This window comes from Pseudochaenichthys georgianus, chromosome 4, assembly GCF_902827115.2.
Source record: "Pseudochaenichthys georgianus chromosome 4, fPseGeo1.2, whole genome shotgun sequence".
Lineage (NCBI taxonomy): Eukaryota > Metazoa > Chordata > Actinopteri > Perciformes > Channichthyidae > Pseudochaenichthys > Pseudochaenichthys georgianus.
Genome location: NC_047506.1, coordinates 18,897,096 through 18,911,879, shown reverse-complemented (window position 1 = coordinate 18,911,879; position 14,784 = coordinate 18,897,096). Strand labels below are relative to the sequence as shown.

The window sequence follows — 14,784 nt, the reverse complement described above, 5'->3', positions numbered from 1 at the left end:
AGAAGTACTTTGATTTTATTGCATATTGAATCAAGTGTAGTCAACCATCTATTCGTATGGGTAAAGCAGATTTAGGAAGGCTAGTTCAACTTGTGTCTTTTATCTTTATATGATTAGAAAGTGGAAGAATTTCACCAGTGAACCACAGGCTTCCTCATGTAATATGAAAAACCACGTCTGACTGTATGATTAGTTTGACTGAATGTATCAGAAGCTCCACCTCAGTCAGTACCTTGGTTGTTGATGCGGATGTTCATGGGTAACTGAGCGGTCATGGCCAGCAGGTTGTGTTGCAGCGCTCTCTGCAGCAGTCGTTGGTGTTCCTCTGCCGGCAGCGCCATCTTCTTCTCTGGTGGCTCTCCGGCCTCCAGTTTGTCCCTGAGCTGCTCCAGAGCCGCCATCTGAGCGGCCATTGTCGCCTGAGCGGCCGCCGCCTGCATCACCCCCATGGTGTTCCCCTGCAGCGCCCCCGCTGACAGACGAGCCATACTGAGCCCCATCAGTGAGTGGCCTACGTCCTCTTCTAGCCAGACACCACAGCGAAGGGGAGAAGGGTTATTTTGATTGAAAAAGTACTAAACATGATGTGTTATCCAGGCAAGATATAAACCATAAACACACTTATATGAAAACAGCCTATCTGAGATAGTATGTTAGTGTTTAAGATGTCTTACAGAAGAGAGGAAAGCAAGTCCATTCCTGTTAAATGGTAAGGATGAGGACTACTTAGTTTTCCTAACTTAAAAAATAACTATCCCCAGTCATACAAAAATAGAGTAATTGAGTCTTACCACTCAAAATATTATCTTTCATCCTTCCAAAGTCTTTAAACATCACACATGTGAGTTTCTAAACGAATCTCACCTTGCTTGATCTTGTGGTTATGGATCAGCGAGGCTCCGTTGGTGCCCATCGTCAGGCCAACGCTGGCTGATGGGAGTTTGGGCGAGGAGAGCATGGTAGGGGTCCCGTTGGGCGAGTATGTGAAGAGGGAGCTGCCAAAGCTCTGCCGCCGGCCCTCCCGCCGATTACTGTCGATGGCTGCCTGGAGCTCGTTGGGGTTGCTTAGACTCCTCTTGTCACATTCATATGGGTACAGGTACTTCATGTATCTGAAAGGAGTACAATGTATTTATGTTTCACTAAAAGCCTGTTAATGCAGGGATGCGCCAAGCTTTAACCTACTGCTGAAAATTAAATTAGTTCCTATAACATACATACTATTTTGAGTGGGCTAACCCACTTGTATGACCAATGGTCTGCTTCTTTTATATCAAAATTTTTCTCTGATAGGTTTCCAAAATGTAACGAAGTACATTGCAATATGGACCAATTACAGAGAGTGACTTAAAACAAAGGAGTTATTGAAATCGCTGAGCAGTAGAAAACTGGTTATAGCAATGAGAGTAATGGACAAAAGCATTTTGTTAAAAATAAGCCAATAGAGTGCAACAGTGACGCGTCCTAAAACCCGGAAGTAAGCTGCGCATGGGTTCCTTCGACAAAAAAGCAATGCGATTTCTCCATAGGATTTTGGAAAATAGCTCAAAATAAGGTCTGTGGTTGACACACATTTAAGAGACGGATCACGTTTTGTTCAGTCGATTAATATCCACATGTCTACCCTACTTTTATCATTTTCGAATCATAAATCGAATCGATAGATTTATGATCGATAGATTGATGATCGATAGATTGATGATTAGAAAATTATAAAAGTAGGGTAGACATGTGGATATTATCCGACTGAACAAAACGTGATCCGTCTCTTAAATGTGTGTCAAGGACGCGTCACTGTGGCACTCTATTGTTCACTTTGTTAATAGGCCCTTATGGCTTGTCACTGCCAGTGTGGATCCAAATATACCAAACACACAAATAACACAGATCCAATTAAAACAACCAGAGGTGTGATCCTGTGTGTGTGTGTGTGTGTGTGTGTGTGTTTGTTTGTACTGACTGTGTGCGTAGGGTGAAGGCTGCACTGGTGATTGAGGTAGGCAGGTTGAGTCCTTTAGTGATCTCTCTCCACAGTTTCTTGTTGATGACCTCCACCAGGCCGCCCTTCTCTGTCACCAGCCTGTAGAGCATGTACAGATCCAGGACCTGCTTGGCCATGATGGGAATACGATTCACTGGCGTTCCTGTAATAACACAAAAACACACAGTGAGCTTTGTTCGGAATAGTTGGAAATTGACATGCTTGAAAAGAGCTTTTACTATTTTTCCAATACGAACAAAAAGGCAGGAGGATCTTTTGATCGGATTTTCTTAACTGGCCCACACACACATAGCAAGGAGCAGACTGAAGTACAGGTCAACACATGTATCAAAATGCAGTCATCTGATGGACAAATGGATTATAATAAGATACAGGAAACATACTTAGACACCAGAGGGCGAGATATCTAAACATTTCTGGGGAATAAAGTATGGTGTACTGGAAAAGTGATGGCCCTTCATTTTGATGGATCTTTCGATTTCGATACATCCTTTTTCAGTAGACAGAACAGTTTAAATATTTACTGTTTCATCAAAAATATAAAACAGGATTTGTCTTGGGGACATTTGCAAACCTGACAATCTTGTCTTCTAAAGGATGTGAATGAAAGTTAATGACAAACCAAGTATGAGACAAATTGCCTGAGACAATCAGTATCTCCAGTTTCGGATTAATCTGTGACAAATGCCCTTAACTTAGGAAGATCAAAGCCTTTATTAATCTTTCCATCAAATGATATTCATTTAAACACAGAGTGACCCCGAACACAATCTTCAGGTCCACTTCGACCCAAAATATGATCGACCCTAGATGTTCATACTAAAGAGTGATGACTCAGTTATAGGTACGACCTGCAGATGGCGCTCCCATATTCTCAGATCATGCTTGGCAGATCCGCCCATTGCTGTTGGCTCTGACACTGTAAACATGTAGTACTGTTTTTTTCAGTTTCGAGCACGTGTCTGTCTCATGTCTCTCATGTCAGTCGTTGCCCCACTATCTGATTATATCAGCCATAAATCAACTTGTCATATAAATCAGACTGCTCAAGTATTATGGGAGAAGGAACACCTGAAATGAGTCATTGGCCATGACATGTAAATAAAATATTGCACAATTGGAAATGAGCTTTTATGTTGGTTGTGTCGCCATAGTGTACATCTTGCATGGTTGGTGAGTCAGTGTGTGTGAGTGAGAGAGTGTTTGTGTGTGCAGGGCTGGCGGATGAGCAGCAGGAGAGGAAGGTAAACCAATCTGTTCCCAGGCATCGATACGATGTGTTCCTTCTAGTTATAGCCTGGGAAGGAACGAGGGGCTGCCTAACCATAAAGCAATAATCTCCGAAACGAATAAAGACCCCACCCATGTGAGTGAAAGATGATAAGACGTGTCTGTGTCGTATGTCAGAGAGAGGAGTGGAGGGGGGTCATCCCTCCCTCATATTCAACTATTAAGCATCTCTGTACGCAATGGAGTTCTGGATAGAAATAGAACATGGGATGGACAGAATCACCTCTGTCGAGGACCCTGACCAACATAAGATTTAGATTTGAAATCCAAACTAAAAACATGAAGAACGATTTTAAACCGTACCAAGTATATTGCAAGCCAGTATATATTGCTCTATATTGGTAGAAAACAGCATGCAAGTTAATCATAGCTTAGCAAAATGGCCTCATGTATGCTATTATAGAAGATAGAAGAAATGTGTTTGAACAAACCCTTTATTACATTCCTTAGAATATAGAATAGAGATACCATTGAATAGCAATGTAATAGTTGGAGCGCATTATTTTTTTATTTTTGTTTGTATTTTGTTGATGATTTGTTGTTTCTTTTTTGCTTGCCCGTTGGAATTATATCACATTTTGTCGCTTTGGGTGAAGGAGGAAAGAAGAAGAAAATAGCTTGTTCTTGTCATTTGTAATTATAATGGAAACGATTTACATTGTTTACATAAAAAATGTATGTGAGACTCTGGCTGGAGATATGACCTATAATATGGTACGATAAGACACTGAGCGAACATAATAACATACCTCGTTTTTGCATGAAGCTGAAAAGGTCATCCAGAAACTCTTTTCTCTTCGGGTCTCTATCCAGTTCATACAGCTGTAGAAGAGGAGGAGAAGAGACCAGTGAGACAACAGCTTTTGAATTTATATCAAAACCACCATCTAGGATCTGACACAGCAAGGAAGAAGACGACCAGGATGCTCTCTTGTTACACAAGCATCATGAAAACATAATAATGATAAATCGATAGCTGTCAAACTTTGAAATGACGACATTCACTCGTAAAGGTTTGTCATGAGAAAGCAGTCAGTCTCCCTCTGATCACAAGAGGAGATGACAGGGGGAGAAACTTAAAGAAATGTGGAGCAGTCTCATTTGATGAGAACCTGATGTGGATCCAGCTGCCTTTGGCTCTGGAAAAGTTAGGTGAAAGTTAGCAGTAAAAGTGGGGCGCCAACTCGGGGGAGTACAGAGCAGCCATTGAAACCAGTAGTTGTTTTTCCAGTCCAGTTTGTCAGTATGATAGTAAAATATTCCCCAGTTATACAACACACAGTATCTGTAGGAAACATTTCATAATCTGTTATTTAAAGGTTGTGAAACACAAGCAGCGTATTGTTACTACACAGCCCGTAGCAAGTAGACCAAGCCACAGCTAACCTTCATGTTTTGGAGAGCATTTCATATCACAAGAAAGCCTTCACGTCACCGCTCGTAATTGAGACAAGCAGCCATCACATGCTAGAGCTGAAGCAATTCAATTTGACAGAAAACTAATCAGCAACTGTTTTCATGATTGATTATGGCCAAACCTCTTCTTTTCCCAGTTGCTTAATATTGTGAGCGTTTGATGCTAAATATGTCTCTTGGTTAAGGACTGGTGGTCGGACTAAACAAGCAACTTCGAAAAAGTCCCCATAGGCTTTCAGAGAGGAGACGATATCGACATTTTCTGTCTTCTCCAACACGTAAAGACCAAAGGAAAGTCCAGGTGTTTTTAATGTTATCCTGTCACATGTCAAAATAATAATTGGTATTTTAATTACTCAAAGAGTGCTACCTTCAATTCTCAAAGAAAACATGTTTTTTTCCCCACTTGCCTTCAGGCTGAACGAAGAATAAAAAACACTGAGTACAATCTTGAAAGAGTTAAAGTAAACGACAACACAATTGTTGCATTCAAATCCAAGTCTCATTCATGCGGTTGTATGCTCACTATTCACCGTACACACTTATTTTCATTTAAAACCTCACTTTTTGTCAGCACAGATAGTCTCATACTTGTGCAGGCAAGCCTTGATGAGTTTTAAGAGTATAACATATTATGTTTGAATGAATGATGTGTTTGGGATGTAGAGAGCATACAACTGGACATAAAAGATACATGAAATACATTTGCTGGTGTTAAACAAAGACCCCTTTTACTTTGATTAACTAAGTTTTCTGCTTCATTCACCAGGCATGTGACAAAAACAAAAACATTTTCCAAGACTTTGAAGGAGTAATTAATATACAAATGATCATTCTGGGGGGGGATGACATTTCCTTTAAAGCAGGCAGCCAGAGAAAGGAAATGAAAGGCTCGTCCAGGAGAAGTCATGTATGATTTTTGGCAGTAGTGGCCTCTTACCACTAAAAGACGGCCCCTCATTGTGGCATTTAGCCCTCATTAGTGACACCGAGCTGCCATGAGATCTTACTCTGCTGGGAAGGGGGAACAGAGGGGTGGGAACTGAAGAGGGTGGAGGTGGGGAATGTTGGGTAATGTACATGCCTGCTGGAGGCAAGGGGGAGTTTTAATTACAGGATGCATGCATTTGGTGAAGTGCCGCTCCATAAATCTTAGAATAACCACCCCCCTAAAACTCCCATCCCCCCATGTTGCTTTATTTGCTCTGCATCACCACCCCCCACCCCCTCCCTCTGTCCTGATCACACAAACAAATGTTTCCCTAGTGACATGGTGGGAGCGCTGTCACATGGAAACAAGGAAGCTGAAGCTCCAGATGTGGTAACATGGCATGAAAAACATTTCGGAAATAACAAAATGCAGTGCACTTTTTCCAGTATGACACCAGCAATCAGTGAGAGGATGATACACAACACTCAATGGACTACTGAAGTCTTAACTATTCATGTAACGTTTGCTCATTTGCAGCGTAACAGTGTTGACATGGCAGTGTGTTGATAGTTTTTACTGTTTCCCTGAGACCCGAACGGTCCATCAGCCTAAAGTGAAGTGTGAACTGTGTTGACACCCTCACAGTATTCCTCTAACTAATCCATATAGAGAATACACTGTTAACACAGACAAATAGATGGTATTAGTTTTATATTGATTAACATGTGACTTTAAATCTGGCTTTTACCTTCTGTTTATGTCTGATTGATGACAGTATTCTGGATACAGTCCTTCCCTAGTTATACACATCTCTTTCTACCTTTTTTTAGTTTTGTCCAGGTTTCGGAAAGCCCGTTTCCTACATTTCACAGAAATTGCAATCAAACTACTAAATGACGCATACATCTGCTCTCATGCACGTTTAGCTGTAGCTGAAGCAACGTTTTTGTAGTAACATTAGCTAGGTAAAGTGAACCCTTGTAGCATCAATCGACAAGTTGGTGGAGTTAAATACTGGAAGTAAAGATGGAAGGAACCAGTTTAATCCTAATATTATTTAATTATCAACAATACTCATGTAAACACAGTCACTGATAATAATGTAAATCCGAATGAAACACTAAAATCCCCAAAAAAATTAAAGAATGTAAGAAAACAACTTGAAAAAAACGGGAGTAATGGCCTTCCCTTTAGAACCAAGGGAAGGCCAAGAAATAAACTCTCTAAACTTGGTTTGTAGTTGCTGTGAATGTGCACATCATTCTTCAAACGACACATTGACTTTAAAACATGTCAACCTGCAGCTCAACAGAAGCTGGTAATGGAGCAGCTGCATTATGGAGAGCTATAGTTGCTATAGTTCATCATCAAAGTGGGACACCTGGAGCAGCCAATCAGGAGCCTGTTCAACCGGCTCGACCACAGCCACCCCTCACTCTCAACTCCATACATATAACCCTTATACATTATTACTCACCTGTCGCAATGCACACACGCAGGCAAACACACACACTTTATCATGTCTATGTGGTGGGTGTTATTATATAGGTTTAATGTCTAGAGAATGTTCACAGGGGCAAGGGCCACTTCAGGATTAAAACTCTGCTATTCAGATAACGGAAAAATAAACTAGATAAATGACTACAAAATTGGCCAAGGCCAACTTGTAATGCCGGGAGCCAGTTAACGCCCCATCACCAAATCTCCTGCTACAAAAGGCCCATTAAAACAGCAGAGCTTACTAGAAGACGTCAATTTGAAATTGTTTATTTGCAGCAGGGTGCTGAAAGTTAATTATACTAAACTGCCTGTTTTTACACACTTCAAAATCTGTAAAGTGACGAGACTTCATATTTGAACAAGTATTCAGTGTTTGACTGCTCTTTGATAGTTGCCCACCCTGCCTGAGTATGTAGGTCACCCCGTCTGCAGCTAAATTATAAAACAGGCCAGAAAACAAAGTGGTCTTATACTGAAAATAATCAGTAACCAAAGAGAAGCCTGGAGCTTTAGCCATCAGGTGGTGGTAGGTGATACTGTTAAGGTGTATGTGTGTGTGTGTGTGTGTGCGTGCGTGCGTGTGTGTGTGTGTGGGTGTGTGTGGGGGGAAGGGTTCACTTCACTGTCGTGTGGCAAGAGTGTCACATAGCACACAGAGGCTTTGCAACTGAAAACCTAAACTGAGAGAATACCAGGGTATCGTCTACATGCTCCTTTACACCTGACAATCACCTGACACACACACAAACATGTACACACCAACACACTCAGGGTCAAAGTTTACTCATCCTTTAACTTACAGGCCAACCTTCAACGTTATAACTACGCAATAAGATGACATATGATAACCATAATAATATGTGTACTCTCAGTCATTTTTCAGGTAAAATGTATTTTCTCAGAGGAGACGTGATGTCAGCGCAGCATGCAGACGCACGCACACATATAGTGGACTACATGTTCCTCTTTATACAAACTGATTAGATAGAGGGACAAGTAAAGGCTGCGGTTACCAATTTGAATATGTCTACATCCACATAATTCTGCCAAAGCAAACCATAAAGCTGCAAATTGTACTGTTTGCACTCATCCAATAAATGAGTCATTATCATTATTATTTAATAATTTGTTATACCAAGTGAATTATGCAATTTTGCTGCGATTTAAAGTGGAAAGGCCTTTTGTTCAGTTTGAGATCAGTCCTTGAATATCATTATAACATTTTTACAGACAATATTTTGGATGTACACAGAGCTAACCTTGAGGTGTGAAAAATATTTATATTTAATGAATAGTAGGAGATAGTTTTAGACGGATAAAGGCTGTACAGATTTCCACTGAATACTGGTTTATGACAGCAACTCGGCAGCTTTTGGTTTCACCTAAGTTTGGTTAAATAGATCTAAGTTTTCTTCCACAGAGTACAGAAGGAATTTCAGTGAGTGGGGTCAGCCCATCATTACATTCAACTGCAACAAAGGCAATACTCTGACTATTGAAGCTCTTATCTGATTACCTTCATCACAGTAGGGTCATAAACAGAATAGGCTGTTCACACGGCCAAGGATCCGGATGAATTTCTCCACTATTGTGGATGAAACACTATTTAGCAAAACACTGCAGTCAACATTTTTGTCATCAAAAGATTCTGGTGAAAGACAGTATCGCCCAACTAGCAAAACACATGGTTAACTGCAGTACTGGAAAAAAGTAAACAATAGCTATTTCTGTTCTTTGATCATTACATTTAGACTGTTTATTTTATTAAAGAGAACCACTTTGCAGGTTTTGCTGAGCCGTTGTTCAGCTTAAAGGCCAACTGGCTGAGAAACCAGATTTTAAAATACCTCCAAAAGGTTAATGCAGCTGTTCGTTCTGCTTGACAACTAAATAAAAGAGATTCAGATTCTTGAAGTGACAAGCCCATGTTCTTGTTTGTCTTCTCATTGTTGCTCAGGATTATGTTTTTCTGCTGTTTGCACGACACTTTCCAGGGATCACCTGTTAATCCAGTAATGTGAGCAGAGCTGTGAAGTCTCCTTCACTCGCATACAGAAAGAGATTGACTTCTTATTTGTTTTATTTAACAAGTCATTATGGTTTTCTTTAACAAGTCATTATGGTTTTCTTTAACAAGTCATTATGGTTTTAACTGCTCGTCAAGTAGTAATGCAGCTAAAAGAGAGCCAACAAGTAAACTCAAGCAACAGCTCTTTTCTTAAAGCTGCCAAGAGCCAATCTAGGAAACATAATTTTTAAAGCTGAAACAGACAAGGACACGTGAAAAAAAACGGTCAAGTCAGCTGACTGCTCAGATATAACAGCGTAAAAAGCATCAGAATGTGTTTTTAAGGCAACGGCCAGAAAAACACATTTATTGCTTCATGTGCGCTGAAAAGTTCAAATACATTGCACATTTGCAACAAGTCTCTACTTTCTCCGCACACACACATTATAATGCTTCTTTAGGTTTTTAATTTGTATGGAAATAACTGAATCCAGTCAGTGGACAGAGCTGACAGCTACTGCGCCAACATGTCTCCGTAACCTGATATCTATAATGAATCCATCTCTTTCTCCTCTGCTCTCCGCCCTGCCCCACCCCCCCCACATGGCCACAATTAACAGCAACAATAGAGCTGTCCGATTGCAGAGGCAGTGAACGGTGTTTTATTGACAGGCAGGATCAAACACATCATAATCCAAACTGACCAGATGACCTCGTAAAATCAACTAAATCGACTGAGGATGAGGAGCCAACAGCCTGCTGAGACAAACAATACCGCTGTGACTGACTGCATCTGCCTTCACCTTATCTTCTACACTCACATTTACTCCAAATGAAACAAAGCGATAAGAGAGGAAGAAAAAGACACTGAGAATAACACACAGGCAGTTTTGCTGAATAAAACTGCTCATCTAACATATGAATACAAACACAGGATGTCCATGATCTGCAAAATGTACTCAATGTTGTTATTTTATGAAGTTTCTCCATTTGGTTACCACCCTAGTTGGACTGAAAACTACAAAACACAAAATATGATGTGTTTATATATATTTTAGTTGTAGACCCAACCATTTTCTCTTATGGTGGAATACACTTCTGGAAGTTCAATAATGTGGCAGACATTCAATGATCTTTGAGGATATGCTGCTCTATGGTGTGAGTAGTTGTAAGGGAGGCCTAAGCATGCAGGGCTTTACCAAAACATTTGTATGCTTGGCTTCTGTTGGATATCATTTGATATATAGTATCCCCTGCTGACACCTTAACAAGGAGAAAACAGTGTAACGGAGACAGGACATGAAACTGAACGAGCGCTATCCCGTTCTTGCATGCTGTCAGCTGCCACTGCCTGTAGATCTGGATAAGAATCAGAAATAACAGCCAGCCTTCCCAGGGCCCTCGCAAGTCTAATGTATGTGGATGTTAGCAATCTAGCATAACCGCAATGCTAATGACTAGTATCACGAAGGTAGATGCCCAAATTGGGCAGGGCGAAGCAGAGCAAAAAAGGGAAATGGGTGTAACAGCAATTTAAGATCATAATGTGTTATAAAACAACCACAACACTGGTACTACACTCAGTATCATCATAACATCACATCAGCCATTTGATAGTCCTTGGAAAATGTCATTTCCCTCACAAATATCTTTACATAAGATGTTTATCTGTAAACTACCCTGCCCCTATAATGACATAAAAGCATGACCTTGATAATCATCTAATGAGTGTTTGCGTGAAAGCTGGAGGTAGCGCCAGTGCAGATGAAGTGATAACATTTGCGTCTGAAGAAAGTAAGATGGACACAGAGATAAAAGGGTAGCTAAAGGTTCAGAAGAAGGTCTGTCACTGTGCTTGTAAACAAACTTGATGGATAAAATGTAAGACATATGTAAGAGATATTTATCTGGCTCAGAAAGGCTGAACATGAGGAATTGTTCTCCACTGCTGTTCCTCAGTTTGGAGCACCTTGCAGAGGGGAAGAGAAGTGGCCAGGTGCCCCGTCAATCAGAGTGATGGGTGGGCAGGCAATGAGTTTAATGGTTGACTACGGTGGCCATTGAATTGGCCTTGGAAACATATCTGGCACACCCAGCGTCATGGAGGGCAGATATCTGTCCATGTGGCTCACGACAGACTGAGAAGTGGAGGCCACGTGGCCAGGCCCGCCCAGATCAATAGGCGGATGGGCTGCAGTTTGCCCTCAAGCTACCCCTGGGTTTGTCCTCTACATGGAGTCTGATCGGGGACACTTGGCAACCGTAGCCCAAGGAGAGCAAATTATAAGCACATAAAATAGGCACTGCTTTTTTCTTCTGTACAGAACATGAAGATTGCAGTCACTGTTTCCCAGCTAAATGCATTATGTGTGTATTCTTCAGGCGTAATAAACCTTTCATTTTTATTAGAAAGCATTTACAGTGTTTAATACACAGTCAATAATACGTTGGTTGGTAAACAGGGAGGACGCTAGTATACATCGTTTACAAGCCTCATTCAGACAGCATATGTCTTGAAATTATCATTTAACTTTTGGAAAGAAGACATTTCAGTCATGTTAGCAGGTAAAGCACATGTGTAATCAATAAGACTAAATGTTACCAAATTGGTTCAATCTAAATGGTATGCAGGCTTTATCGCCTGTGGTTTTCTTGCTATGACAAGTCCAAATATCTGCAATGGAAACGGTTAATTAACGGTTGAAATTGGTGTTGGAGGTGACAAATCCCTATTTGTGTCTATAGTATGAACAGAGCTATGCCTACACAACAGCTATTATCATAGGCAATACGAGGCATATAGTGTTGTAATGTCAAACGAGTGTGCCCTGCTCTGCATAATGTTTGAGCTATTGACCAAACGGATGGGAGACCTTGAGAACATGCAGAAAAGTATCTTTATCTTTGTTTGACCTATTTCTATATTGATTATATTAGGAATGAAAGCTTTCAACACTCACTACTAAGCATCTGAAGGCATCAGCAACACGGCTTTTGTTCAAATGAATGCCTTCCACTAGGTCGTAGTAAGCTGTCATTCAAGAGTTTGGTTTGTTGACAACTCCAATCTTTCAATGCAGTATATTTCTGAAGCTCACAAAAGGCTACAGTGCAGAATTAATTATTCAGGAACAAAAAGGGCAAAGACACACTCCCATTTCCACAAGGAAGATTCACACATAACAATGGCAATGACAATAAAGGATTTTAGCGAGTCCCTCCCACCCCTCCTCGTTCTACATGAAGACATCACATCATGGAAGACCCTTGAGAGAGTAACCATACATACAGGAGAAAGCCAAACTAAAATCTATACAACATATCACAATAGCCGAAGAATAAGATGGCACAAAGGAGCTAGCCTCAGCCTTTATATAATCTTTGTTTACATTCCAACCCCCCTCTCCTTCCTTCGTATTGAGCGCCTTGCAATTTCCAGAATCCCCGTGGCTATACAGTTTCTGACATCAGCTCGGTGCTGCACGCTGCACAAGATTATAATGCTCTGCAGAGCTTCACAGTCAAAACCAGCATGTAGCCTACTAGACACTTTCCTTGGCAGTGGTTCAAAGCCAAACACCAGCAGACTGATTTTGTTCCTCTCTACTCCTCCCCGCCTGCGCTGCTACTCCTCCTGAACAGGAAGACGTTCATCGCTCTTCCTACGCTGCAGTGACCTTTCGTTTTGGCGTTTTGTTCTCATGACATGCACAGGGTCCATTAACCTCTTGGGTCCTTTTCAAACCTGGCATTGATATACACTGAACAAAAATATAAATGCAACACTTTTGTTTTTGCTCCCATTTTTCATGAGATTAACTCAAAGATCTAAAACATTTTCTATATACACAAAATAACCATTTCTCTCAAATATTGTTCACAAATCTGAAAAAATCTGTGATAGTGAGCACTTCTCCTTTGCCGAGATAATCCATCCCACCTCACAGGTGTGGCATATCAAGATGCTGATTAGACAGCATGATTATTGCACAGGTGTGCCTTAGGCTGGCCACAATTAAAGGCCACTCTAAAATGTTCAGTTTTATCACACAGCACAATGCCACAGATGTCGCAAGTTTTGAGGGAGCGTGCAATTGGCATGCTGACAGCAGGAATGTCCACCAGAGTTGTTGCCCGTGAATTGAATGTTCATTTCTCTACCATAAGCCGTCTCCAAAGGCGTTTCAGAGAATTTGGCAGTACATCCAACCGGCCTCACTACCGCAGACCACGTGTAACCACACCAGCCCAGGACCTCCACATCCAGCATGTTCACCTCCAAGATCGTCTGAGACCAGCCACTCGGACAGCTGTTGCAACAATCGGTTTGCATAACCAAAGAATTTCTGCACAAACTGTCAAACCGTCTCAGGGAAGCTCATCTGTATGCTCTTCGTCCTCATCGGGGTCTCGACCTGACTCCGGTTCGTCGTCGTAACCGACTTGAGTGGGCAAATGCTCACATTCGATGGCTTCTGGCACGTTGGAGAGGTGTTCTCTTCACGGATGAATCCCGGTTTTCACTGTTCAGGGCAGATTGCAGACAGCGTGTGTGGCTTTGTGTGGGTGAGCGGTTTTCTGATGTCAATGTTGTGAATCGAGTGGCCCATGGTGGGGTTATGGTATGGGCAGGCGTATGTTATGGACGACGAACACAGGTGCATTTTATTGATGACATTGTGAATGCACAGAGATACCGTGACGAGATCCTGAGGCCCATTGTTGTGCCATTCATCCACGACCATCACCTCATGTTGCAGCATGATAATGCACGGCCCCATGTTGCAAGGATCTGTACACAATTCCTGGAGGCTGAAAACATCCCAGTTCTTGCATGGCCAGCATACTCACCGGACATGTCACCCATTGAGCATGTTTGGGATGCTCTGGATCGGCGTATACGACAGCGTGTTCCAGTTCCTGCCAATATCCAGCAACTTCGCACAGCCATTGAAGAGGAGTGGACCAACATTCCACAGGCCACAATCAACAACCTGATCAACTCTATGCGAAGGAGATGTGTTGCACTGCGTGAGGCAAATGGTGGTCACACCAGATACTGACTGGTTTTCGGACCCCCCCAGACCCCCCCAATAAAGCAAAACTGCACGTTTCAGAGTGGCCTTTTATTGTGGCCAGCCTAAGGCACACCTGTGCAATAATCATGCTGTCTAATCAGCATCTTGATATGCCACACCTGTGAGGTGGGATGGATTATCTCGGCAAAGGAGAAGTGCTCACTATCACAGATTTTTTTTCAGATTTGTGAACAATATTTGAGAGAAATGGTTATTTTGTGTATATAGAAAATGTTTTAGATCTTTGAGTTCAGCTCATGAAAAATGGGAGCAAAAACAAAAGTGTTGCATTTATATTTTTGTATATATTCTTGGTCATTCGATCACAAGTGGACAGCTCTGAGTACAGCTCTTCACACATGGCATTAGGATGCGTCTCCAGTGACTACTTGGATTGGATCTCACTTCCCCGCTCTATATGCAAATAAACCCATCCATTCGTTTTAATATAGACTATGAAAAAATAAACGGAATAAAAAAAGGCTGCCTACAGTCTTTGTGTGATGAAGGCCGTAATTTTCTCCATGCAAAGGTGATATTTTTGAAATATGTTCAGATT

At 41.5% G+C, this 14,784-nt stretch overlaps 1 protein-coding gene across 2 annotated transcripts in view; it reads right to left on the bottom strand.

The window, feature by feature from the left end:
• The window catches only part of arid3a (AT-rich interactive domain 3A), a 55,467-nt gene that overhangs the window by 7,606 nt on the left and 33,077 nt on the right, over positions 1–14,784 (bottom strand). The window contains exons 4-7 of one of the 2 annotated variants that reach the window (XM_034081317.2): positions 4,042–4,114; positions 1,961–2,144; positions 865–1,112; positions 233–523 (exon numbers count right to left, since the gene is read on the bottom strand). In XM_034081317.2, coding sequence (XP_033937208.1) covers positions 233–523; positions 865–1,112; positions 1,961–2,144; positions 4,042–4,114 — 796 coding nt within the window. The remainder of the gene's footprint in view (positions 1–232; positions 524–864; positions 1,113–1,960; positions 2,145–4,041; positions 4,115–14,784) is intronic. The other variant, XM_034081318.2, reaches the window with a different exon arrangement.